At 40.1% G+C, this 26,923-nt stretch overlaps 1 protein-coding gene across 5 annotated transcripts in view; it reads right to left on the bottom strand.

Moving 5' to 3' along the window:
• Positions 1 to 6,406: 6,406 nt before the first annotated feature.
• zc3h13 (zinc finger CCCH-type containing 13) overlaps positions 6,407 to 26,923 on the bottom strand; it is a 54,112-nt gene continuing 33,595 nt past the window's right edge. For 3 of the 5 annotated variants that reach the window (XM_063010588.1, XM_063010591.1, XM_063010589.1), the window contains exons 11-21: positions 26,287 to 26,630; positions 22,542 to 22,979; positions 22,243 to 22,464; positions 20,619 to 21,123; positions 17,873 to 17,982; positions 14,898 to 16,046; positions 13,664 to 14,251; positions 12,314 to 12,454; positions 10,793 to 10,993; positions 8,277 to 8,440; positions 6,407 to 7,579 (exon numbers count right to left, since the gene is read on the bottom strand). In XM_063010588.1, coding sequence (XP_062866658.1) covers positions 7,424 to 7,579; positions 8,277 to 8,440; positions 10,793 to 10,993; positions 12,314 to 12,454; positions 13,664 to 14,251; positions 14,898 to 16,046; positions 17,873 to 17,982; positions 20,619 to 21,123; positions 22,243 to 22,464; positions 22,542 to 22,979; positions 26,287 to 26,630 — 4,018 coding nt within the window. In that variant the 3' untranslated portion in view covers positions 6,407 to 7,423. The remainder of the gene's footprint in view (positions 7,580 to 8,276; positions 8,441 to 10,792; positions 10,994 to 12,313; positions 12,455 to 13,663; positions 14,252 to 14,897; positions 16,047 to 17,872; positions 17,983 to 20,618; positions 21,124 to 22,242; positions 22,465 to 22,541; positions 22,980 to 26,286; positions 26,631 to 26,923) is intronic. The other 2 variants (XM_063010592.1, XM_063010590.1) reach the window with 2 other exon arrangements.

The raw sequence follows: 26,923 nt of genomic DNA, 5'->3' as shown, positions 1-26,923 counted from the left end.
TGTGTTCCTTGGCAAATTTGAACCCATTCAGGACACATCTTTTTCTCAATATAATGTGCCTAAAATAATAACACACAAAAAATTCTGATCATTCATGTCTTATTTGAGAACAACCAAAAAAACATCATAGTGCTAGCGGATAAAGTATGTGAACCCTTGAGTTAATGATCTCAAAAAAGCTAATTGGAGTCTGGTGTTAGCATACCTGGAGTCTAGTTAAGAAAATGAGTTTGAGGGTGTGGACTAGAGCTACTTTGACTGATTAAAAACACTCAAAAAAAGTTTGCTCCGCACAAGAAGGATACGCGTATGTGAGCCATGCCTGGCCAAAAAGAGCTTTCAGAAGATCAAGGATTAAAAATAGTTGATTTACATAAAGCTGGAAAGGGTTACAAAGTGATTTCAAAGACTTTAGAAATTCACCAGTCTACAGTAAGGCAAACAATCTACAAATGGAGACAATTTGGGACTGTGGCTACTCTGCCAAAAAGTGGGCACCCAGTCAAAATGACCCCAAGAGCACAACGGAGACTCATCAATGAGGTGAAGAAACAACCCCGAGTGACAGCCAAAGATTTGAAGGCGTCATTGGTACAGGCTAACATCTCAACATCTCATTTCAAAATTCTTCTCTATACATTCAAGGCCATCCATAATCTTGCCCCCCCCATATCTGTCAAATCTTCTCAATATCGCATCTTCCTCCCGCTCGCTCAGATCCTCCTCTTCCACTCATCTCTCTTTGCCTTCTGCTCGTCTGAGTACCATGGGGAGCAGAGCCTTCAGCCGCTGCTCCCAAACTCTGGAACTCCCTCCCACCCGACATCCGTAACATAGATTCTCTTCCTCTTTTTAAATCTAGACTCAAAACTCACCTATTCAAAATAGCCTATTCTCTGTAATTTCCACTTTATTGTCCCTGTATGTTTTGTGTCCTTTTGTATGTTTGGTGTCCTTTTGTATGTTTGTTTTAAAACTCTTGTAAAGTGTCCTTGAGTGTTATGAAAGGCACTTATAAATAAAATGTATTATTATTATATGTGTTCGTGAGTCTACAGTCCATAAAACCTTGAACAAGCAGGGTGTCTATGGCAGGACACCACGAAGGAAACCGCTGCTTACTAAAAAGAACATTGCTGCACGCCTGAAGTTTGCGAAAGAGCACATTGACACTCCACAACGGTACTGGCAAAATGTTTTGTGGACAGATGAAACTAAGATTGAACTATTTGGAAAGAACACACAGTGCTACATCTGGGGTAAATAAGGCACTGCACACCACCATGAAAATATCATCCCAGCCGTAAAGTATGGTGGAGGGAACATCATGATTTGGGCCTGCTTTGCTGCATCAGGGCCTGGCCAGCTTGAAATCCTCCAGGTTTTCCTCCAGGATATCTCTGTACTTGGCCGCATTCATCTTTCCTTCAATTGCAACCAGTCGTCCTGTCCCTGCAGCTGAAAAACACCCCCATAGCATGATGCTGCCACCACCATGTTTCACTGTTGGGATTGTATTTGGCAGGTGATGAGCAGTGCCTGGTTTTCTCCACACATACCGCTTAGAATTAACACCAAAAAGTTCAACCTTCGTCTCATCAGACCATAGAATCTTCTTTCTCATAGTCTGGGAGTCCTTCACGTGTTTTTTTGCAAACTGTATGCGGGCTTTCATATGTCTTGCACTGAGGAGAGGCTTCCGTCGGCACACTCTGCCATAAAGCCCCGACTGGTGGAGGGCTGCAGTGATAGTTGACTTTGTGGAACTTTCTCCCATCTCCCTACTGCATCTCTGGAGCTCAGCCACAGTGATCTTGGGGTTCTTCTTTACCTCTCTCACCAAGGCTCTTCTCCCACGATTGCTTAGTGTGGCTGGACGGCCAGGTCGAGGAAGAGTTGTGGTCGTCCCAAACTTCTTCCATTTAAGGATTATGGAGGCCACTGTGCTCTTAGGAACCTTGAGTGCTGCAGAAATTCTTTTGTAACCTTGGCCAGATCTGTGCCTTGCCACAATTCTGTCTCTGAGCTCCTTGGGCAGTTCCTTAGACCTCATGATTCTCATGTGCTCTGACATGCACTGTGAGCTGTGTGGTCTTATATAGACAGGTGTGTGCCTTTCCTAATCAAGTCCAATCAGTTTAATTAAACACAGCTGGACTCCAATGAAGGAGTAGAACCATCTCAAGGAGGATCAGAAGGAAATGGACAGCATGTGAGTTAAATATGAGTGTCACAACAAAGGGTCTGAATACTTATGACCATGTGATATTTAAGTTTTTCTTGTTTAATAAATTAGCAAAAATATCTACATTTCTGCTTTTTTCTGTCAAGATGGGGTGCAGAGTGTACATTAATGAGCAAAAAAAAGAACTTTTTTGATCTTACCAATTGGCTGCAATGAAACAAAGAGTGAAACATTTAAAGGGGTCTGAATACTTTCCGTACCCACTGTATATATACCTCCATTTCAGGCCTGCAACACATTCCCAAAAAGGTTGGGACGGAGGCAATTTAAGGCTAGTAATGAGGTGAAAAAAATAAATAATGATGTGATTCCAAACAGGTTATTGGAATCTTGGTTTGGTACAAAAGTAGCATCTAGGAAAGGCTGAGTCTTTGATAAGCAAAGATGGCCAGAGGATCTCTAGTTTGTCAAATAATGTGTGAGAAAATTGAAATGTTTAAAAACAACGTACCCCAAAGAAAGATTGGAAGGGATTTGCATATTTCTCCCTCTGCAGTGCATAATATCATTAAACGTTTCAAGGAATCAGGAGACATTTCAGTGCGTAAAGGTCAAGGGCGCAGGCTTAAGCTGAACGCCCATGATCTTCGATCCCTCAGACGGCACTGCATCAAGAACCGCCACTCAACAATAGCTGATATAACCACATGGCCAAGGGATTACTTTGGCAAACCTTTGTCAAGCACTACAATACGGAGTTACATGCACAAATGCTACTTAAAACTTTACCGTGCAAAAAAAGAAGCCTCATGTTAACCATGTCCAGAAACTGTGTCGAATTCTCTGGGCTCAGATGCATCTAGGATGGACCATCACACAGTGGAAACGTGTATTGTTATCAGCAACAAGTCCAAAAGCCAGGGTTTGTCATGGTATGGGGCTGGGGCTGTGTCAGTGCCCTTGGCAAAAGTCATTTATGCTTCTGTGATGGCAGCATTAATGCAGAAAAGTACACTGAGATCTTAGAGCAACATATGCTGCCTTCAAGACGTCATCTTTTCCAGGGATATCCATGCATTTTTAACAAGACAATGCAAAACCACATGCTGCACACATTACAAAGGCATGGCTGAGGAAGAAGAGGGTACGGGTACTGAACTGGCCTGCCTGCAGTCCTGACCTGTCCCAAAAAGAGAATGTGTGGAGAATTTTGAAACGAAAAATGCAACAATGACGACCCCGCACTGTTGCACATCTTAAGACGTGTTTGCAGGAAGAATGGTACAAAATAAAACCTGACACACTAAATCACTTGGTATCCTTGGTGCCAAAATGTCTTTTAAGTGTGGTGAAAAGGAATGGCAAGTGGTAAATGCTTTACTGTCCCAACTTTTTTGGAATGTGTTGCAGACCTGAAATGCAGGAATGGATGTTTATTGATAAATGAAATGAAGTTGACAAGACAAAACATGAAATATCTCAGGTTCATACTGACTGCAATCAAATAAAAGTCAAAGTAAATTTAAGAAAATCTTTGTTTTTTAATATTTGCATTTTCCATGCTGTCCCAACTTTTTCTGATTTGGGGTTGTATTAATGAATGAAAATAAGTTGATCAGACAAAACATGAAATATCTTGGGTTCATACCATCTGCAATGACATAAAAGTCAAAGTAAAAGCACCGTGGGGTTTTTTTGGTTTTTCTTTGCATTTTCATACTGTCCAAACTTTTTCAGATTTTTTCCCCCTAATTTTTTTGTAGTTTGTAGTATAACTTCTTTAGAACAGAATGCTTTTATTTGTTATACATACATGACAAGCTCAAAGAGGCATTTTTAAGCACAGTTCTTAGATGTTTTTATTTAACATTCCTATCACTTTGTTAATGGTGACATTTCAAAAAGGTTTAGCATCAGACAAGCTCAAAGAAATATTTTAAGCACAGTTATGTAGTGTTTTTGTTGTTTTGTACATTTCTATTTTTTGTTCAAAGCACATTTAGCACTGGGATTGGGAAAAGCAAGGGTGTTTAAGTTCATTGCAGTAAGAGATCTTGCTCTATAGAGTCTGTAATCAATCTGTGATGTACAACTGATATAGTGTTAAATAAAAGGCTGGAGACAGAGAACATCTAACTGCCCAGCACAGATTAGAACCTTTATTTAACTGTCAGAGATGCACATCCAGTTGTTTAAGTGTTTAGAATGTGTTTTATTGTTTATTATGTTTAAAGCATCTTAAAGTGTTTAGGTAAGTGTGCTTGACAAAATAAAATTAAGCAGCTGGTCAAACAAAGCAAAAAATAAGCAGCTGGTCAATCAATTATATCAATCCACTGTGATTGCTGATTTGTACCAAAAACTGTTTGAGATGATTGTCTACGTATTAATGTATTTATAATGTGTTACATTTTAAAATGCAGCAGCCAATAACAATCATGCCTCTTGAATCGCTAATTCTGGAAAGGACAACATCTGTCATGGTGCATCAGTGCCAGGTGACATACAGTGGTGTTAAAAAAAACAGCAGTGATTTACTACACTTTCAATTCTCAATCAAAACATTAACAAAATTTAGCCAGTTTGTGTCAATCCTTTACAGAAAGTTAAGAAAAATGATTTTCAAAAAAATAGCAGTGCTCCTCAGGTATTCTGATATATTTAAACTGATCCATGATCCCTTGTATGCCATAAATAGGCGTAACACCACGGTATGAAAAACATCCCATATCATCATTTTGTACCACCATGCTTTACTGTCTTCACAGTGCACTTTGGCTTGAATTCAGTGCTCAGGGGTCGTCTGACATACTGTCTACGGCCACTAGACCCAAAAAGAACAATTTCGCTTTCATCAGTCCACAAAATGTTGAGCCTTTTCTCTTTGGACCAGTCAATGTGTTCCCTGGCGAATTTGAACCCATTCAGGACACGTCTTTTTCTTAACAACGGGACTTTGCAAGGAGCTCTTGCTGGCAAATTGGCTTCACTTAATCATCTTCCGTACTCACTGGTAACTTCAGATGTTCCATAATCTTTCTGGAGGTGATTATTGGCTGAACCTTTGCCATTTTGGCTATTCTTCAATCCATTCGAACAGTAGTTCCACGCTTCCTTCTGCGTCTTTCAGGTTTTGGTTGTCACTTCAAGGCATTTGAGATCATTTCAGCTGAGCAGCCTATAATTTGCTGTACTTCTCTGTATGTTTTTCCCTCTACAATCAACTTTTTAATCAAAGTATGCTGTTCATCAGAACAATATCTGGAACAACCCATTTTACCCAGTATTTCAGAGAGAAAATGCGCTATGACCAACCTGTGCAACATTTGGCTCTTACCTTAAATAAGAGCCAAAATTGACACCCGTTCTTCTGCAGAATGAATGACTTCACCAATTGAACTCCTCACTGCTATTATTTTGAACAACCCCCTTTCAATCAATGCTTCGATTACTCAGAATGAGTGGCATGCATGTCCTAATTGTTGGGTTTGTTTTGTTTTCATTACTCTACTACACTTTCAAGTAAATTTTTTGCTATGTAGAAATATCACTTCGAAGCTTGTGGTACGTGCTTGACTAGCCCGCCTGCCATCCAGATTTGTTTCGCTGGTCCAAGTGTTTCTAACATACCTACTTCTCACCACCTTCCACTTACTGTGGTAAAGTTATGTTTGACATTCGCCTGACATTTAAGTTTCTTAGTATCGTACTTCAATATCCATCCAAAAATGTATATAAAACCTTAGTTTTTCAATGCAGAACCTCACATTTAAGAAATAGCGTTCACAAAAAAATTAACATTAGAACTTTTTAAAATATATGCTCCTTGTTTACTGCAGGACTTAGTTCATGCAGTTTTATTAAGTTTTGGGTGTATACTGTACAATAATGAGAGGAAAGAAACTCAAAACACAGGCAACTGTCCTATATAAAACTTTACCTGTACTGAGGAGATCCGATGACCAGTGCAAGACTGGTAAAGTGCAGCTAAATTGTCATTTAATTCATGTACATTGGTTTTATAGTTTAATGTATGATTTTGCACAATAAGTATTATTATAAAGGTTTAAATACGCAATCATCTGGGGACCTGAAAAAGATTAATCCAAAATACATTACTCCTTATGGAAAAAAAATTGGAATTCATACATATCACAATTCAAGCATCCTCCTGGAAAACTGTGTACAAATAGCAAAGTATCACACACTAGCTTTGCATAATCTTATGATTCCTCAGTGTTTCCATCAGTTATTGATGGGACACCTTTTATTGCAATACCATACCATCAGCACTTCATTCAAGTCTTCATAGTAAATAGCTCTGACTCACATGAAAGGTAAGGTTAACATCAATGTCATTTTGTGCTGGAACTGTAATTGTGGAAATAACATTTTGCTAAAAAAAGTGTCAGTAATTGTAATCAATTACTCAATCAACTATCCCTAAGATTAACTATAGCTAAATTACCTGGAACGTTAATTACCACACATTTAATTAACACACATCAGCAACCAACAATAGTCACAGGCATTTTTAACTAATATTAATGTCTTTATATCTGTTAGAAAACCTACATGAAGTCTTGGTGTCAAATCATTCTAAGCTATGCATGTATAACATAGTAGATGGTAGTAGGTACTGTTAACACATTGTCTTCCTGTATTTTGTTTTACTGTTACTGTGGTCCTGGAGGTACGGCTGTTTGTCCTACTGTATATGTGTCTGTAGACAGGTAGACATGCAAAACAGGTTTTTATTGGCATCCTGATATAATTGAGGTTTTATACAATGTATTTACACAGGATCTGTTGAGGTTTGATTGGTTGGATTATAATGCCAAGTTTAACACATATTTGTGTCATTTTATGACATGATCGATTTTATGTTTGCTTAGGATGTGTTCAGGTACTTCCAAAAAAAAAAAAAAAAAAACCCCAATCTATTAGAACCACAATAAAATTCAAATGAGACCACTTTAATGCACACCTACTACACAATGTGCAGTACATACAAACCAAAAGCGACTCAATTATAAATGATCAATATTAATAAAATTGTCCATTACGTTCAATACATCTCTACCACAAAAAAAAGTTTGTTGCCTGTCAGACGTCCTACAGTATCTTCATAGACTAGCAATCATCCAGTCTCTATGGTGCAGTTGCTATCACTGATTTACAGTGTCTCAGTATTTGAGTGATGGGGTTAGTTTCCACAGAGTGGCTCAGTGAAGTGGATTACAACACACAGACCTCAGCTGTGGTATTGGCTATTGATGCTGGGTCAGCCTTTTCCTGGCCGCCAAGCATTTTCTTCTTGAAGAGACGCACGCTGAGCTGCAACAACTCTTGGTCTATCACTGGAGTGCCGGTGTAGATCTGCTTGGTCGTCCCCTGCATTATTATTCATTCAAAATGTTATTTATAATATCATTCACAACTCAATAAAACTGAAACACAACTGAAAACCCTAGACAAAACAAGCAGCAATGTATGAATGGCAAACAGCATGGGAAAACATTTGGGATGTCTGTTCAATGTCACATTAATAACCATGGAAATTAATTTGTTTAGACCCACCATTCATCTCCTGATATAACAGCCTCCAGTCTTTTGGGAAGACTTTTTTAACTTGATTGTGTAACATGACTGCAGTTATTTGCTCCCATTCATCCAAGCCCTAATGTTGTATTATAAGGTTTGCTAGTAATTATTATTATTTTTTTTATTAATCCAAAAGGGGGTAAATAATTGTAAAGCACTATGGGTCTTCCATACCAATATCAGCAAAGCATTTCATTGTGGAAGTCACATTGTACATTGGGACACTGCCTTGCCAAATCAGGGCTTTAAACACAAGTGTTGCCATCAAGGTGTAATATTACTGTGACGAATAGATAGTCATTCCAACATACTTCACTGGAGCTCCACCTTCACCTAACTTTTTAACTACAATTGACAGTGTGCATACAGTCATGGAGTGCATATTAAATACATCAACCAATACTGAATCAACCAAATGTGACGTTTCTGTAAAATTCTGTGGTTTTTAGCATCGTCATCAGTATCCAAGCTTCAGGCTTTGCATTACCTTGTCATTTCTGAGGAGTTGTCTACGGATGGCAATGTCTCTGCGTGCACATAGAGCCTTGCCGCACAGCCCTAGGTTCTGCAAAAGGTTCGCCCTTTCCATCCTCCTGTTTAGAGCAGCCATGTTTAATACACCCAGGTCATGCTCAAACAGCTTTTCCACATCTGAAAAAAGAAGCTAGGTTTAAGATTTTAAAAGTCTAAAACCATAAAATCTATGTTTAAAAGAAACAAGTTCTGGTTTTCTATTTTCAGTGCCCAAACCAATACACACCCACATTACTGAGCTGCCCTGGATCTCTACAGTTCAAAACTGCATTATATAGAACCACTGAATGTGTAAACATTAGACTAATCACTTTTCTTTGGACATGTACAGCATTTAGCAGACACTCTTTATCCTGAGCACAAATCTGCTGAAACCCTGTTAGGACAAAAAGTACAGGTATGTTTTCTCCTCCTCAAAGGCTGTTCGGTAATCCCTACCTCCCTCAAATATAAACAATCAACTCTGTGTAGACGCCTGATCAGTCAATAGCACCGGTGAACATGGGATGTTTCACTGAAACCAATTGAAAACAGTCAATTCTGCTTTCAGAAATACAACCACGAATGAGAAAAAGTTGGGACAGTATGGAAAACGCAAATAAAAAAATAAATAAAAATAAAAATAAAAAAAAGATTTTCTTACATTTACTTTGACTTTTATTTAATTGCAGTCAGTATGAACCTGAGATATTTCATGTTTTGTCTGGTAACTTAATTTAATTTATTAATAAACACCCATTCCTGCATTTCAGGTCTGCAACACATTCCAAGAAAAGTTGGGACAATGGAAATTTAAGGTGAAAAAATTAATTAATGATGTGATTCCAAACAGGTGATGTCAACAGATGATTATAGTCATGGTTTGGTACAAAAGCAGCATTCAGGAAAGGCTAAGTGTTTGTTCAGCAAAGATGGCCAGAGGATCTCCAGTTTGTCAACAAATGTGTGAGAAAATTATTTAAACGTTTAAAAACTATGTACCTCAAAGAAAGATTGGAAGGGATTTGCATATTCCTCCCTCTACAGTGCATAACATCATTAAACAATTCAAGGAATCAGAAGGAATTTCGATACGTAAAGGCCAAGGGCGCAAGCTTAAGTTGAACACCCGTGATCTTCGATCCCTCATACGGCACTGCTTCAAGAACCGCCACTCAACAATAGCTGATATAACCACATGGCCAAGGGATTACGTTGGCAAACCTTTGTCAAGCACTACAATACAGAGTTACATGCACAAATGCTACTTAAAACTTTACCGTGCAAAAAAAGAAGCCTCATGTTAACCATGTCCAGAAACTGTGTCGAATTCTCTGGGCTCAGATGCATCTAGGATGGACCATCACACAGTGGAAACGTGTATTGTTATCAGCAACAAGTCCAAAAGCCTCTGTGATGGCAGCATTAATGCAGAAAAGTACATTGAGATCTTAGAGCAACATTTGCTGCCTTCTAGACGTCATCTTTTCCAGGGACGTCCATGTATTTTTCAACAAGACAATGCAAAACCACATGCTGCACACATTACAGAGTCATGGCCATGGAAGAAGAGGGTACGGGTACTGGACTGGCCTGCCTGCAGTCCTGACCGCTCCCCAATAGAGAATTTTGAAAGGAAAAATGCGACGACAACCCCGTACTGTTGCACATCTTAAGACGTGTTTGCAGGAAGAATGGGACAAAATAAAAGCTGAAACACTAAATCACTTGGTATCCTTGGTGCCAAAATGTCTTTTAAGTAAGGTGAAAAAGAATGACAACATTTCCATGCCATCCCAACTTTTTCTGATTTGGGGTTGTACATACTTCAAGTTATCAACTTGATACTTAAAAGAACAGACAACGAGGTAACCCACTTGCAACGGCAAGGCGTTTCCCTTCGAGACGCTTGTCACCTTTTGCAATACAAGAAATCAATACAAGTGTTGTTCATAGTACTAAAGCTACCAAACAATCCAACAAAGACTGCATGGCCAATCCAGAAGTTCTTACTATAGGCTACACAGTTTGTATATTAAAAACACAGTGGCACCCTGGAGGAGTAGTAAATTTAAATACTGTATATTATGACAGAATGAAGTTGAACAAACCCTCCTTGTTAGAATAAAATCAGAATTATTTATCATTACTGTGACTGTACTAATTTAATTGCTCCATCAGCTTATAGACTGGGCTTTCCTACTACAAGTTCTGGAGTGCCAGGATCCAGCACAGTTTGCTCATTTTCCTTGTTTAATAGTTGGATAACATGTGCTGAGCAGCAATTGTGACTACAGACCTCTGTGACTGGAACTGAGAAACCTTGCTATACACTAATTCTATATACTAAGTTCTATACACCACAATTTGCTTCTCTTGCCAAAAAAGTTTGTGTTGTAACACAGTCTAATTATAGCTGGGTTTTCCCACTAATCGCGTAATACTTTGGTTCCTCAGAATTCTACCAAGAGACCTCAGTTCCACTCTTACCTTTAGCATCATCCAGCTCTTTAATGCAGATCTCTTTAACATGGGCAAGGAGTTGAGGACCAGCCAGTCGGCGAGAGACACCTGCCCGCAGCAGCACAGCACCAGGAGTGAACCTGAGCAGTGCTGCCCCAGGTGTTCGGGCCTCCTGCTTTGGCTTAGGCATCAAGCTTGACCAGTCAACATCAATCACGTCAAGTGGTCCTAGAGAGCATAAAAAAAAAAGAGTGAGAAATCAGTAAGTAATCAGAGCTTCAAAATTCAAGTACATTCTTTTAGGTATCTTTTAAACGTGGTTTGTCTACAATTTATTGATTTTTTTGAGCAGATCATACATAATACATATTCTAATCATGTTAAAATGACTAGAGGTGTCAGCATTAATCAAACAATGACTATCAGTTACCGGTTAACCAGTTAATCAATTTCATTTCAATTAAATTCCAACAGATGATGTTTAATTCCAGTTGGGATTACAGCTACTCTCTGTACAGGGTAAAAAATCTGAATGCATATTACTCACATGCACATGTGGATCTGTGTGGAATGAAATGGCGATTTTGCATTGTGCTCTATTATGAAGGTGAAACTCTTATTAGCTCTTAAAGCTTATTATGTTTTAAAAACCACACTAATGTTGTCAAGAAGAGCTTTAGTATACCGACTACACCTTTATTCATTATGATTAGCATGTGTAGCATTTATAATGAACCGTTCCCTACAGACTCTGTATAAAACATTTATGATTAACTTTTTGATCATGGTGTTTTATGGTCATATTTCTGTTCTACATTACTGCCATGTTATCCCGTTTTAATCAATAAAGCACGTGCGAGTTGTTGACATGAAACTGTGATGCATTTTATATTTTGATGGGCTGGTGGTAGCTTGTGAAATTTGCACCCTAGAAGTTATGAGAGTACATAGCTATATTATGCTGTGGATTGCTGAATTCCATTCATGGCATACCTTAAAAATAAGTAGTGGCACAACTTTGGTAAGCCACTAGCACATCGTATTGAGTTAAATTATGCTGGTTACCTAATTCTTGTTCCTCCCGTGCTCATTGACCTAACTAATAACGGGTGAGTCAAAATTATGTTAACACTAATGGATCTATTCCCCGCAAAATGTGTGTCCGGGCTTTAAATGGTACTGTTGCTTGCTGGTTTTTGTGTGTTGAACATGATGGCGAACAGGTTAAGACTGTCCTGTAAATCATCTTACACATATGAAGTATGTATAGTATATGTATGGGCCATTGAAGCTTTAACATAATTTTGACTCACCCTGTAAATTAATTATTTGTTCACCCCTAAAATTAGATACTAGGTAGTATTAATGTGTTTATTCTCAATATATTAATTTCACTGAAATTAGATATCCAGGCCCTAAACAGGAAATTATATTGTGTGATCACTACAGTACCAGCATGCTCACTCTTTTTACTTTACACTCACACAACCTAAACATCTTTATCGTTGAGGCTTTTAGTACAAACACATCAAGTTCAATACTTAATACCTGGGATTTTTTCTTCATCCTGCTGATCATCTCTTCTCTGGCTGTCTGCCAAGATCTCATCTAGCTCATCGTCACTGATGGGTTCATACTCCTCTCCACCTGACACCACAGACTGAGCATCATCTCCCTTCACATCATCTTCTATGGACATACAAAAACAAACAAGCATTGACAGACCGATATTTAGATCCAGTAGTGACATCAATCTGAAGTAACTCGTTTGAAGTAACTTTTTGAACGATTAATTGTTTGAGTGCATACACCAGACCATTCAATGTTCACTATCAATCAAAAGATGACCCTGATAAAGAAACAAGATATATTAAATTATAAAAAAAAATTGTGGTCAAGTCTTTGTGCTGTGACATTCTTTGCAATGCAGATCAAATCAGATGAATTTGAGCATTTTATACACAGCACACACACACATCAGAATTACTAATTTACCAGGCCAGTCACCAGGCTCTGTTGGATAACAGTCTCATGGTGAACACTCTACTGGCGCTGTCTCAGTAGGGGGAGGGATCATGGTCAAAGCAGAGGTCTTTGTGATGGTGTAATCGCGACCTCTGCCAGCTAGTTGAGGTGCTTGCATGGGGAGCGGCTGATCACAGATGGCAGTGCGTGGCTCTTTGCATGCAAAGCTGCCCTCTATAAGTCCCCGGCTGCACAAGTTACAGAAGGGGTTCATGATAACCACAGCTGGAGTGGCTCAGTGATTAGTGGTTAAAGCATTGGACTTGTAATCAGAACTTTGCTAAGCTAACACAGTTAGCCTCATGCCATTCAAACCAATGGGATGAGGTGGCACAACGCTCTAGCATGACAAATAACATCCCCTTCCGAGTACCGAAAATGGTTAAATTGTTGCTGACAAGCCCAAATTGCAAATAAATGACATGTACACGTTTATACGAATTAAAAATCAATGATAGTTATTTTCAAACATAAATAAGTTCTGTTTTTTTTGTGAGAAAAGTTGTGCCGCACTGAATGCTGGGATTGCCTTCACTGCTAAGAATGCATTGGATGCTCCCTTGTTATTCAGTCAAATTGCCGTTCAAATTTAAGGTACCTTACTATTTTAAGGCATCTAAGAATTCGAACAGCCTTCTTCTCAGAAGCATGTGTAGGATGATGTAAAATGCTGTCTATGAAGAGAGCTAGGTTTTCGAACACACCCATACTAAATAGGATTTGAATGTCAACTGTCTCTTGTATAGGCTATGCAATTAATTAGTCTGGTTTTAGCTGAATCTGCACCTGAAGAATCAGACCAGCAGCAAATTGTGCGAATGAAAAAAAAGTATTAGATTCCCATCGAAGTTTAAAACAAAAGGTTTCTCTCACCATCAAGGCTATCTATCTTTTCCGCCTCACATGAGTCCATTTGAACAAGTGGTTCGTCTGCAGAACTGGGTTTGTCCATGTCCATGAGTACGTCTCTAGGCAGCAGTGGCTCATAGTCTCCACGCTCCATTCTTATCTCCACTCTGCCCTTAGGCTCCCCTAGTGGTGGAAGGTCAAAAGGCAGCATGCGCTCACGCTCACCCCTGTCTCTCTCCCGGTCCCTCTCTCTGTCCCTGTCTCTATCCCGTTCTCTATCCCCACGTTCACGCTCAAGGCGTTCATGTGAGAGTAGCCCTTCTGGCAGAAGTCGCTCCCTCTCGCGCATTGCACGCAGGTCCCGCTCTCTTGTTGGCTCCCGGTCAGGACGAGGAAGGAGGGGCTCCCGGCCTCGGCTACACCACTCACGGGGCTCTGGCTCCCAGTCACGCTGCTGCAGTGGAGGCTGGTTCTGCACCTGCCGCTGATCCCTTCTGTCACGTTCAAATTGGTCACGCTCACGGCTGTCATACGAGCCGGCACGAGAACGACCCTGCCGCTCTGACTCTGGGGAGCTCCGCCGAGAGCTGTGACTTCTCGAGTCTTGCCGGTCTGCAGAACAACATAAAGCAAATAACTTTTCATTTTTAACTATTTAGAACAGAACAATGTCCACACTCTACTCTCAGATCACCTTGGTTCCAAAAGTGTCAACGTATTAGTAAAACTTATGAGTTTAAAGATTTCACTGTCCACCATCAAGGAGATGTCAAAGCTACTAGAACAACGGGCTAGTAAATAAACAAAATACATTTTCCCCAAGCCCATTACTGATCTGACATCAAGTTCAGGAACTGAGTATCGAGTAATAGCAATCCTAATACATTACAGAAATATTCAGCTTTATACAAAAGCTTTATACAAAAATACCTGTGCAGCCACTCTTGAACATAGCAAATACTAAAAAAAAACAAAAAACTAAAAAGTACATTTTTAGAGATTCAACTAGCTGAAATTATAATATCCATTATGTAATTTGGCATAAATAAGAAAAAAGCAAAATAGTAGCATTTTTCACTGGTGGACTCGGACATTTGGCTTTAATGATAAAATAATTCTTTTTTTTCTTTTAGAACTTCATAGTACATAGTACAAGTTAATCCCTAAAGTGAACAAAAAATTCATAGCTTCATCATAGTATTTACCCTTAAAAGAATTCCAAATTTGTATTTATAAATGCAATAGAGATTTGTGTTACCAGAAGAGGTGCTGCGACTTGGTTCGCCTCTCCTCAATTGGTCGATCCTTGACTTCCTCTCTTCTCTTCCTCCAATCGTCTCACCTGTTGCCACCCTCTCTCGTTCTCTTTCTCTCTCTCTGTCCCGATCACGGGAATTAGCCCCCTGTCTATGCGCTCGCCGTGAGCGTGACCCCTGATCATCGCCGCGATGGGCAGAGTCATTAGAGGGTGATCGGAGTCTATGTGAGGGTGCCCGACTTGGGTTGCTTCCCATGCTACTACTGCGTTGCTGATGTGGGTCAACCTGTTGAGGTTTCCGCAACATGTGCTGAGGCAGAAGTGGCTGCAGTGGGAGGTTCTGCATCAGCATGGGTGGGTCAGGTAATAGAGGAGCAAGGTTTCGACGGGGCAGCAAACGCTCTAAAGGTCGCTCTGATAAAGTTTCTGTGCGTTCTGGGACCTCCTCATCTGACCAATCGCTAAAATTGGTTTCCATCTTCATTGGTGGGGCAGCGGGGAGTAGTGCCCGCTGAGAAGGCAGGTCTTCTTTGTTGATTGGTGGAGGTGTCCGTGGGCCACGACGCCTCTTGCCCATTGGCTGTTCATCTTCAGATTGATCTGATTCAGCACCTCGTGAACGTCTGCGCTTACGCTCTGGGCATTTCTTTTTGCCAGGTTTGGGTGGGGAAATAAGTGGGCGCAGGGTGTCTGAGGCAGCTGAAGAGAAGGAAGCAAGAGGTGCAGAAGGCTCAGTGTTGAAGCGGTCTCCGCTTGCACCAGCACTCGCATCATCTTTACGGTTTTTCTTTAAGTTTTTTTTCAGAGATTTGTGTTTCTTCTTACCCTCCTCTTGACCACCGCAAGTGGAGTCTCGTCCCTCAGCACCCCCAGAGGTAGGAGGTGGGCTGACGTCTCTCTGTTCTTTACCCCGTCTAGACTCGGAAGCAGTTGCATCTGGACCATGATCTCCACGACGCTCCGCCCCTCGAACTGAACTCCGATCGCTTCGAGACTCAACCTCTTCAACCCGACCACGGACATCTTTCTTATCAGAACGTCGGTCACTGTCCCTCCAACGGGTGGATTTGTCATCAGTGGATGTTCTTGTAGGTGAGCGACTTGGCTCAGGAGGACGCACCACCTGGCTCAATAGCCTATGTTTATCACCTATGCAAATAACAAATACTGAATGGTTTGAATTCTGAAAGATCATATTAATAAATCTTAAAGAAAAAGCATGGACTAATACAACTAGTACAGACAGAATAGCATCTCACCCATTCACTAATTCTACCATAATTACCAATTATGCCACCATCAGAGCCTAAAGAGCTAGAACAGGCAACTCAACATTAAGAGTACATATTTCGCACAACCTTAGATAGTGTAGCCCCAGTTAAAACTAAATTGATTTAGGAGAAAAAGCCTCCTCCATGGTACAATGACCACACATGTGGTCTAAAACCTAACTGAGTATAAACATGCACTAATAAAAGCTAAATCTTCATATTATTCCTCCTTGATAGAGAATAATAAGAATAATAAGAAAGCATCAATTCACTTTGAGCAGCATGAGTGATAATAGTAACTTCCAATTAAATTCCTTTTATCCAATCTCCCAAACTGAGCTAACTGCATTGATTAAAAATCAACAATAATGTTGTTATCTGCATGAAGAGTGTTCATGAAACATTTCAGTTGTGACCCAACCATAGTACTGAAACAAACTGCATTAATTAGAGTAGTTAATAATTTTTTAATGTCCTCTGATAAGGGCTGCACCTCTTTTCTTGTACTATTAGAACTTAGTGCAGCATTTAATACTGTAGATCATAACATTTTACTGGATAGGCTAGAAAATACAGTAGCTGTTAAAGTGCTTGCACTTTCTTGGTTTAAATCCTATCTGACTTACCGCTCTGTCTATCTAAATAATAAATGTTTGGAAACTACAAAGGTAGTCAGGTAGGAAACCAGAGGGGTCAGATTATTTACACTTTATATACTACCATTAGGAAAAATTATTCATAAACATGGAATCAATTTTCACTGCCATGCAGATGACACAAAGCTGTATATATCAGTGACATTAACACAATCAGTAAGATTGAAAATGCTGCTGTTTCAAATAAACACCAGCTACTGGAACATTGTGTGACTCGCTTTCCTTACAGTTGGGAGGCCTAATTAAACTGGCTATTACCACAGAATGGTAGCCAAGTTAGACTCCCAAAGGTTAGCTCCCCTGAGTTTTCTGTCAGTCAAAGCAGAACTGAACTAGTGACCTTGGCAACTGATGTACTTTTGCCTCTACTTGGCTCTGTAAAGTAATAATAATAATAAATTCAACTTACATAGCGCCTTTCATAGTACCCAAGGATGCTTTACATAGGAATCATAATCACAAACAAGATCAAACAGAAACAAAGTGCTGAGTAAACAAGAACGTTTTAAGAAGAGATTTAAACTCAGAGAGACAAAGAGTAAAATTTCCTGCTCTCATCTACATCAAAAGCAAGTACCGCTTATGATTAACGACTACTTGTAACTGAAATTGAACCACAAATTTCTACAATGTGCTCGTGTGCTAATGTTGCATTCTATCATCTGCGTAATATCTCTAAAATAAGAAAAAAAAAAACTGTTTTAATAACGCTGAAAAACTGATCCATGCATTTATAACTTCTCAGTTAGATTACTGCAATGCTCTTCTAACTGGATACTCTGGTAGATCCATAAATGAACTTCAGTGGGTTCAAAATGCAGCAGCTCAGGTACTAACTATAACTAGAAAGTTTGATCACATTAGCCCCGTTCTATCATTTTTACACTGGCTGCCAACTAATGTGTGGTTAACTAATATGTAGAATGGAGTGAATATTTCAGCCAGCTACAGCCAGTGCCAGCTTTCAGCACAACTTTGTGCCACCTGGAAAATATTATCTCAGTAGGTAATGACGATCAATTCATTACCCACCACTATCAGTATTTACCTTTCTCATCCGCACTGTTGTAGCCTTCACTGTCAATAGGGCTGCCATCTCGTGCTTTTTTAGGAGAGGGTCGGGGACTGGGAGTGTCCAAACGGTGCCTCTTACGGCCACTAAAAAAACATGGTTTTACTAAAGGTTATTAATGAAACATTAAAAATACCTGAACATGTTCATTTATAAAAAGCACTGCATGAACCACATAGCATAGAACACCTACCCCTTTTAGTATGATTCTCTTTAACATTGTGGTAACAATGTTGGCAGGTAATACACACACATTGGCAGGTAATAAACATTGACATTTTACTTTGTGATGTAGCGTGCTGACAATGTTTGATGTATGCGTTTATGTACTGAGTGCACTTAGTCCCGTTGGGGATTCCATAGTCAAAGAAAAAGTGTGCTTTTCTACACACATGATCATCTCTCTGTAGTCTGTGCTGTGCGCTTTAGTTTGTCCCGATAGTTCGTCTATGTAAATTTAATTTCTTTCTTTATAAACTAAACAAACTCTAAAGCTGCTTGGTTACGCTTCAGCGCCGAGACTCTGAACTCCTTGGTTCGAAACTTGCCGTTGCAACCGGTCGGCTGGGCGGCATCTAACGGGCATAATTGGTTTCTGCTAGGGCGGGATGACCGGACAATGTGAGTGGGGTCTTCAAATGCTGTGTAAAGAGATTGGCAGATAGAGAAGCGCCTGTGCAGGTGAAAAAGGGTTCTGCTAAGGGCTGCGCATGGGTCGTCGGAGATGTGAGCAGCAATATACCCACCTCAACTGCAATTGGGGATCCCCCAACAGCGAAAGACAAATTGACTACACTAAATTGGGAGAAAATGCAAATTAAAATACAACCCAAAATCAGAAAAAGTTGGGACAGTATGAAAAATGCATATAAAATAAAAATGCAGAGTTCCTTACATTTACTTTGACTTCTATTTGATTGCAGACAGTATGAACCTGAGATATGTTTTGTCTGGTCAACTTTATTTCATTTATTAATAAACATCCATTCCTGAATTTCAGGCCTGCAACACATTCCAAAAAAGGTTGGGACAGTAAAACATTTACCACTTTGTAAATGTTGCCATTCCTTTTCACCACACTTAAGACATTGTGGCACCAAGGATACCAAGCTATTTAGTGTTTTAGCTTTTATTTTGTCCCATTCTTGCTGAAAAACATATCTTAAAATGTGCAACAGTACGGGGTCATCGCTGTTGCATTTTTCATTTCAAAATTCTCCACACATTCTCTATTGGGGAAAGGTCAGGACTGCAGGCAGGCCAGTTCAGTACCCATACCCTCTTCTTCCACAGCCATGCCATGGACGTGCCTGGAAAAGATGACGTCTTGAGGGCAGCATACGTTGCTCTAAGATCTCAGCTCATAAGATCTGCATTAATGATGCCATTACAGAAGTGTAAATGACCTTTGCCAAGGACACTGACACAGCCCCATACCATGACAGACCCTGGCTTTTGGACTTGTTGCTGATAACAGTCTGGATGGTCCTTTTCATCTTTGGTCCGGAGAACACGGCGCCCATTTTTTCCCAAAAAAAGACCTGAAATGCTGATTCATCTGACCACAATACATGTTTCCACTGTGTGACAGTCCATCGTAGATGCCTCCGAGCAAAAGTCGACGCTGCTTCTGGACATGGTTAACATAAGGCTTCTTTTTTGCACGGTAAAGTTTTAAGTGGCATTTGTGCATGTAACTCTGTATTGTAGTGCTTGACAAAGGTTTGCCAAGGTAAACCCTTGCTCATGTGGTTATATCAGCTATCGTTGAGTGGCAGTTCTTGATGCAGTGCCGTCTGAGGAATCAAAGATCACGGGCTTAAGCTTGCGCCCTTGGCCTTTACACACTGAAATTCCTCCCGATTCCTTGAATTGTTTAATGATATTATGCACTGTAGAGGGAGGAATATGCAAATCCCTTTCAATCTTTCTTTGAGGTACATTGTTTTTAAACATTTCTATAATTTTCTCACACATTTGTTGACAAACTGGAGATCCTGTAGTCATCTTTGCTCATTAAAGACTCAGCCTTTCCTGGATGCTGCTTTTGTACCAAACCATGATTACAATCACCTGTTGACATCACCTGTTTGGAATCATATCATTATTTAGTTTTTTACCTCATTACTAGCCCTAAATTGCCCCCGTCCCAAATTTTTTTTTGGAATGTGTTGCAGGCCTGAAATGGAGGAATGGATGTTTATTAATAAATGAAATGAAGTTGAGCAGACAAAACATGAAATATCTTGGGTATAAACTGTCTGCAATCAAATAAGTCAAAGTAAATGTAAGGAACACTGCATTTTTATTTTATAAGCATTTTCCATACTGTCCCAACTTCTTCTGATTTGGGGTTGTAGAAAAAAAAAAAAGCTGCTTGGTTATACTAGGACAGGGGTGGGCAATTAAATTTTCCAAGGGGCCACATAAGAAACTGGGACTGTTGGGGAGGGCCACGACATGCACTCAACCACCCACCTCACAATGCCCAGGTCTGCACTAGGACCTCCTCATAGTGCAAATAAACCAGTAAATGTATGGCACTTGAAAAATGTCAAATCGCTAAAATGTGAATGTCACAGCAAATTGTTACAAGGGAAAAGGCTCATTTCACGGTCCATGATGCAACTTTCACGGGCTTACCAATAATACATAGAACCAGTCAAGATCTGGAAAATATGACATTAAGACTTAACTTGTTTAACCACTTGAAAAGACTCACCCATTCTTTCGGTCCTCATGACCATCCCGGCTGGAACGCTCATCACGTGTCTCCTCTCTCCTCTCTCTCCTGTCCTCCCTGGCCTTTTCTCTCTCCTCCCATTCTCTCTGCCTCTCCCTCTCTCTGAGCTCCCTTTCTCGCTCCCTTTCCTTCCTCTCCCGTTCTCTCTCTCGTTCTCGCTCACGTTCCCGTTCCCTTTCACGCTCCTCTCGCTCTCTCTCCCGTTCTTCCCTCTCTCGTTCCCGCTCTCTCTCCCTCTCTCTTTCCTCCCTCTCTCTTTCCTCCCTCTCCCTTTCTCGTTCCTCTCTTTCCCGGTCTCTCTCTCTGACCCGGTCCCGCTCTCTCTCGACCTCTCTTTCTCTATCCTTTTCTCGTTCCCGCTCCCTTTCTCTGTCTCTGTCTCGCTCCCGGCCCCTGTCCTCTCGTCTGACATCTCTCCGGTCTTCCTGCTCCGTTTCGTCACTGCGGCTTTGGTAGCGGCCAGGAGAGGCCGCTCTCTGATCTGCTAACACACATGCAGCCTTAGGTTATACCTTGTGTAGTGTGATACATGTATTTGTATTTATTACAGCAGTCTAAATAACTCTGGATACTATTGTGCTTTTTAAAAATTAAAATCTCTTCATAACATTTTTACTTTGTAATTCAAATTCACAACACAAGTGTGCAAAAAAGGCAAGGGGTTGTACCATAATGCAAACATACTAAAATATTCTACATATGCACCCATCCCCAATCTAGTCATATCCAATTACTAGTTGTATCTCTCCGCTTACACATGCGCCATCATTGACTTGTGCAGTCTGCAAACTGCTTCTTTTCACCTACACAAAGCTGGTTGCTGAATCACGTATGGAGAATCACACACTGATCTCTTCGAATCTCTTCAGCCTGCCATCCCTGAGACATAGCCAATCATGTCTGTGTAGTTTTCTGGCCGGCCAATAGCAAAGCTAGCAAGGGCTGGTGTACGGATCCCCGTAATGTGTGACGGCAATGATCTTGACTGCTGGTGAAGTTTACAGTTTTATTTCCTTCTTTCAACGTAGTACACATTAAATAAACACAAACTACAACCACCGTAAGAGCTTGTGCCTCAATTACGGGTCCATTAAACTAATAAACATTAAGCATACACTGTTAGTACTGTCTCTGATAAGCGCTGTAACCTTACTGATGATCTCATAGACCGGAACCAAAACAAAAGGTAACTGCTGATGAACTTTGTCAAAATAAAAGCTCCCTTTTACCTTAGTGCATTAGATGGCATAAGCCTATGTACTTCACAAAATTAAATATTAATAAGAAAGCATTCATGTCAATAACAAAAATAGAATAACTGAGATATTAATCAGGTGATTCACCTAAAATAATAAACCTTTCAAGTGGTTATTTACAGCTAGCATGTTTTATCTTTTTGCCACCAGAGAGCCCAAAATGTACATTTCTAAATACTGGCAAAGTCAGAAGTAAATGCTCTGTTGTTATAATTTGTTTACATTTAACAAGAATAAAACACCATGCTGGCTTTTTCAATAGTGCAGCCTTTTGAACAAAAATAAGCCAGCGATTTGACTTTAATTTTTTATTAATTCTTATAAAATCACATAGAGCTTGTTCCTACCTCTGTCCCTATGGTCACGGCGATCTCGGTCTGCCTGACTTCCGCGCCGATCATAAGAGGAGTCTTTGACCTGCTCTCCACGTTGCCTGTCACCATCGTGGCGATCACGCTCTGTCCCTCTCTCCACATTTCTATCAGAGCTTTTCTCTCTTTGGCTGCGAGTCTCCCATCCGTCCTGCCCACCACCTTCTCCCTGTAAAGAACGAGATCCGCGAGCTGACCCTGGGGAAGGGAAATAGTGCTTTAATAGATTTATGAAACATCTCAGAGCATTCACAGATATCAAGAATATTTGTTACCTTTATCACCAGTTTCTGCCGCTCGTCCTCGTCCTCTTCCCATTCGTTCTGTTCGGGAGTCATTTCTGCTTTCTGTCCTTCTCTCGCTGCGGTCCTCCTCTCTGCCATGTCCTCTTCCATAACTTTTTTCCTCCTGTGCCGATACATCCTCCTTTCTGTGAGAGTCATTTCTCTCTTTGTCTTTTTCTCGCTCCCTCTCCCTGTCCCGGTCTCTTTCTCTGTGTTCCAGGGTTTCTCGGCCAGACCGGTCTCTAGCATCCCTTGCTTCTTTGAGTTCACCAGTGCGGTATTGACGGTCATCACGAGCATAACGACGATCTCTGTCAGAGTGACGGTCTCGGCTTTCTCTTGTCTCTCTATCATCTCTTGAGGAACTTTGATCAGCTTCATAACTGCGATCTTCACGCCCGCTATCTTTCTCTCGCTTCCCGCGGCTCTCTAATTGCAGGACAAAAAAAAAAAAAGGCACCGTCAGCAATTTATGCAAGCAGTCTGATATTTCAATGGGGAGGTAGCAGGGTTCATACACCTTTTCCACGGTCAAATTCAAGCACTTTTCAAGCACTTTCAAGGTCCATTTTCAAACTTGTCCAGCACCTTACAGCTGTGGTAAACTACATATTTATACAAATACATACACTAAATTGCCAAAAGTATTCACTCACCCATCCAAATCATTGAATTCAGGTTCCAAGTCTAAAAGTATCTGATGTTTAATGTACTTAATTATCAAAAGTAATTTTCTGATATTAAATGTACTTAAGTATTAAAAGTAGAAGTAAAAGTAAATGCTGTTAGTATAAACGTAAGCTGTCATTTTAAAAAATATGAAGATTTTAAGCTTGTAAACCAACTTAACCTATTTTCTTTCTTCCATCTGAACATGATTTGTGCCAATTCATGATTATAATCAGCTGTTAACATTACCTATTTTTTTTTTACCTTATTACTAGCCCAGTTCCAACCTTTTTTAAGAATGTGTTGTAGCTTAAAATGCATTTATGTGTTTGTTAAGAATTGAAGTTGACCAGACAAAACAAGAAATATTTTGGGTTCATATAAGATGAAATAAGAGTTGATGTAAATCTAAGAAACACTGCATCTATTTTATTTGCATTTTCTATACTGTCCCATTTTGAGTTGGGTAGTACATTCAAGTCATAGATACTGTATATATCCCAATAACCTAAAACCACTAAAATTTGGTGGGATTAATTTAAAGCAAAACTCAAGAGAGTTCAACAAAACGTGTGGCAGTTTAAGCACTTCAATTATCTATATCAATATTCTAACCTTAAGAAAACACCATTTCTAACTTATATGTCAACTTCATGCAGCAGCTGAAAATCATTCATGAAAAGTTGGAAAACAGGAAAAGCAAATATATAAATTTTAAAACATTTTTAACCACTGATCTAATTTACAAGCGCAGATTCGTCAAACCTGCGTGCAGTTTGTCACTCAACATTTAGCTAAAAAAAATTATTTTGTAGTAACAAGCAACGAATTTGCATACGTCAAATGTATCGGAGTTAGGGTTGCCAACTTTCAGAACTGGAAATAAGGAACACCCTGGGCTGGCGGGTTGGCGGATAGGGTTGCACCTATAAATATATTACGGGTCTTACCAAAATGTTTAATAACATTTATTATTTTCATTCTTTATAATAATAAAAAATCAGAACCATGTTTTAGGTAAAACAACATGCATGAAGAACATGTAACATTTTTTCCCAATAGTGCAAACAACATTTTTACATAATCCATCTTGACACGGGCATGTACTCCTTCAAGAATTCTTGCAATTTTACTTTAAAAAAAAACTAAACAGACCTGGTATTATAAAAAATTTCTCACTTTTTATTAAATCATAAATTATTCTTGTTTAGTTTATGTATTACAGTGGGAACTGTTTGGAATAAACTTTATTGTGTGGCATCTTTTGCTGGCATGTAATGCCTAGTTCACACTACACGATTTTTGCCCTGATTTTCACTCGGCGACTGGTCGGCGATTGATTTTCCGGGTCGGGAGCAACTCAGCGTTCACTCGGCGATCAAAACTCGGCTCTCAGTCGCTAAGTGTGAACTATCCAACAACTCGACCCGACCGGCTCGCCGACCGCTCGGCGACCGGATCGAGTTTTCTAGCACGTCAGATATCTGATCTCAGATGGGCAACTGGGAATGAGTGACATGTCAAACAGCCAATGAGAACGCAGGATACAGCGTGAAGGGAAATGCAGAAGAGGATATAGTTTATATCAGGATACACCGGCACACACACGTAGTATTTCTGATTTGATCGTCCTCTACAAAACATAACACCCACGCTGCATTACAAAATTATTAATTAACATCCACTTTACTACAGAACAAGCCATATACTGTTTGTGTTGCCAAATCCACTCAGATTCATTTATTTTTCCTCTGATTTTACGCTGCACATCAGACCACAAAAACTTTGATCGCTCGCTACTTCTTGACGTGCATTTTTGGACGTGGTATCATTAAACCCCTCGTCACTTCTCACGTGTGTTTTTGTAAAGAAGAAAAAAAAAGGAGACCAGAGAAGCTCGCCTGCGATTCCAGTTGGTGATGGATCGTGTAGTGTGAAACACCCTATCGCCGATCAGTCGTGTAGTGTGAAATATACACCGACTAAAAGACTCCCGAGTGCAAGAGATTCAGTCGTGTAGTGTGAACTGTACAGCGACCTGACGACTTGGAAAGTCGTGTAGTGTGAACTTGGCATAACTTTTTTGTATTATATTTTGTTAGAATTTCATATCACATGTACACTGTCAATTTAATATTTTCTTCCACAGTAATTTTAGTTAACCAAACTAGATTTGTTCTTAGGGTAATTTTTGCTGTAGTTCAGCTTCTTCCAGTGTGGAAGTCTCTAATCTGCAGCATTTCTCTCCCACTGATAAAAATACGGAATAAAGTGTGTCCCGTATCAGTTCAGTACGGAACACCGCGTTAAGTTTCCAAATAAGGAATGATTCCGTATTTTACAGGACGGTTGCCAACCCAAATCATAGTAAAAGTACACATTTTCTATAGAAAATTTAGTGAAGTGAAAGTAAAAGTTGCCGAAAATTTCTATACTCCAGTAAGATACTCCAAAAACTACCCAAGTACTGTAACGAAGCCGGTCACACATGAAAAGAAACTGGCAGATCGCACTCACACACTAGCTGTCGGTCGCGAACGAGCCCTTTGAGCCAACTATTTTTACGTGAACAATGGGAGCCGACTCCCGTCCAAGAGAAGTTACTTTCTTTCCTTTTCGTAACTTAAAACAAGACAGAATGTTAGGGTGATCTTCTCCACGGAACAGGCAGGCACTCCACATGCAGAAGTGGTAACACTGAAGAGCCGTTTTGGAGCAGAAAGAAAAAGAGTCGACTCTTCTTGGTGAGCCAAGCCAAATGGCTCACCAAAAAGAGCCAGAATTCGCATCACACACAGGCAGCAGTTTTCATTTTAGGTTCTGCAAACTTTTTTATTTCTCCAACTAATAAGCGAACTATTCGGTCAGATAGCTATTTGTGGTGAAAGAAATAGTTACGATTTCAAGCACTTTCAAGCACTTTATCCAAAATTCCAGCACTTTTCAAACCTGGAAAATACGACATTAAAATTCAAGCATTTTCAAGGATTTCAAGCACCTGTACAAACCCTGAGGTAGAAAATAAATAAATATATATTAAATGTGTAAAAAAAAAAATCCTTCCTACCTTCTCTGCGTTCATGATGTCTGTCGTGGATAGGACTTCTTTCTCTTTCCCTCTCCCCTCTTCCTTTATCTCTCTCCCGACCCTGTGAGTGGTGGCGGGAGGCTGGGCTGGACCTTTGAGGGGAGGTGGGTGAATGGGAACGAGAACGATGTGAGGTCTGGGTAATCGTGGGGGAGGACGTCAAGGGTGGGAGATCTCGCTGATAGGATGGAGAAGTAGAACCCCGGCAGTGACGAGGGGAGGGAGAGTGCCGTTGATGGGAAGAGCTAGAGTGAGAGGAGGGGGATTGGTGAGGGCGAGATGGTGGAGAGGGGCTCCTATGATGACGTGGTGGAGTACAGGATCTGAGAGACAACATACAAAGGACACTAAATCACTACACTGTACAGTACATATGACCTCTAATAGAGCTTATGATCAGTGCAGCCCAGGACTTCTAGAAACAGTGTTGACTGTGTAAATACAGTTTATCAACAACAATTAAGTTTAAATTAATTAAGCTTTATCCCCATAATACTAGCACAAATGCACTGCAACATTAAGCGCTAGGGTAGCAGTTTGCATGTCGCAAAACAGAAGATTTTAAGGTGAAAATATGCTAGGGGTGCATACATGAAAAAAACAGGCATCCACAAGA

This window comes from Trichomycterus rosablanca, chromosome 15 (assembly GCF_030014385.1).
Source record: "Trichomycterus rosablanca isolate fTriRos1 chromosome 15, fTriRos1.hap1, whole genome shotgun sequence".
Lineage (NCBI taxonomy): Eukaryota > Metazoa > Chordata > Actinopteri > Siluriformes > Trichomycteridae > Trichomycterus > Trichomycterus rosablanca.
Note: the sequence above shows the minus strand (reverse complement) of the source record. Positions and strands in the feature narration are given on the sequence as shown.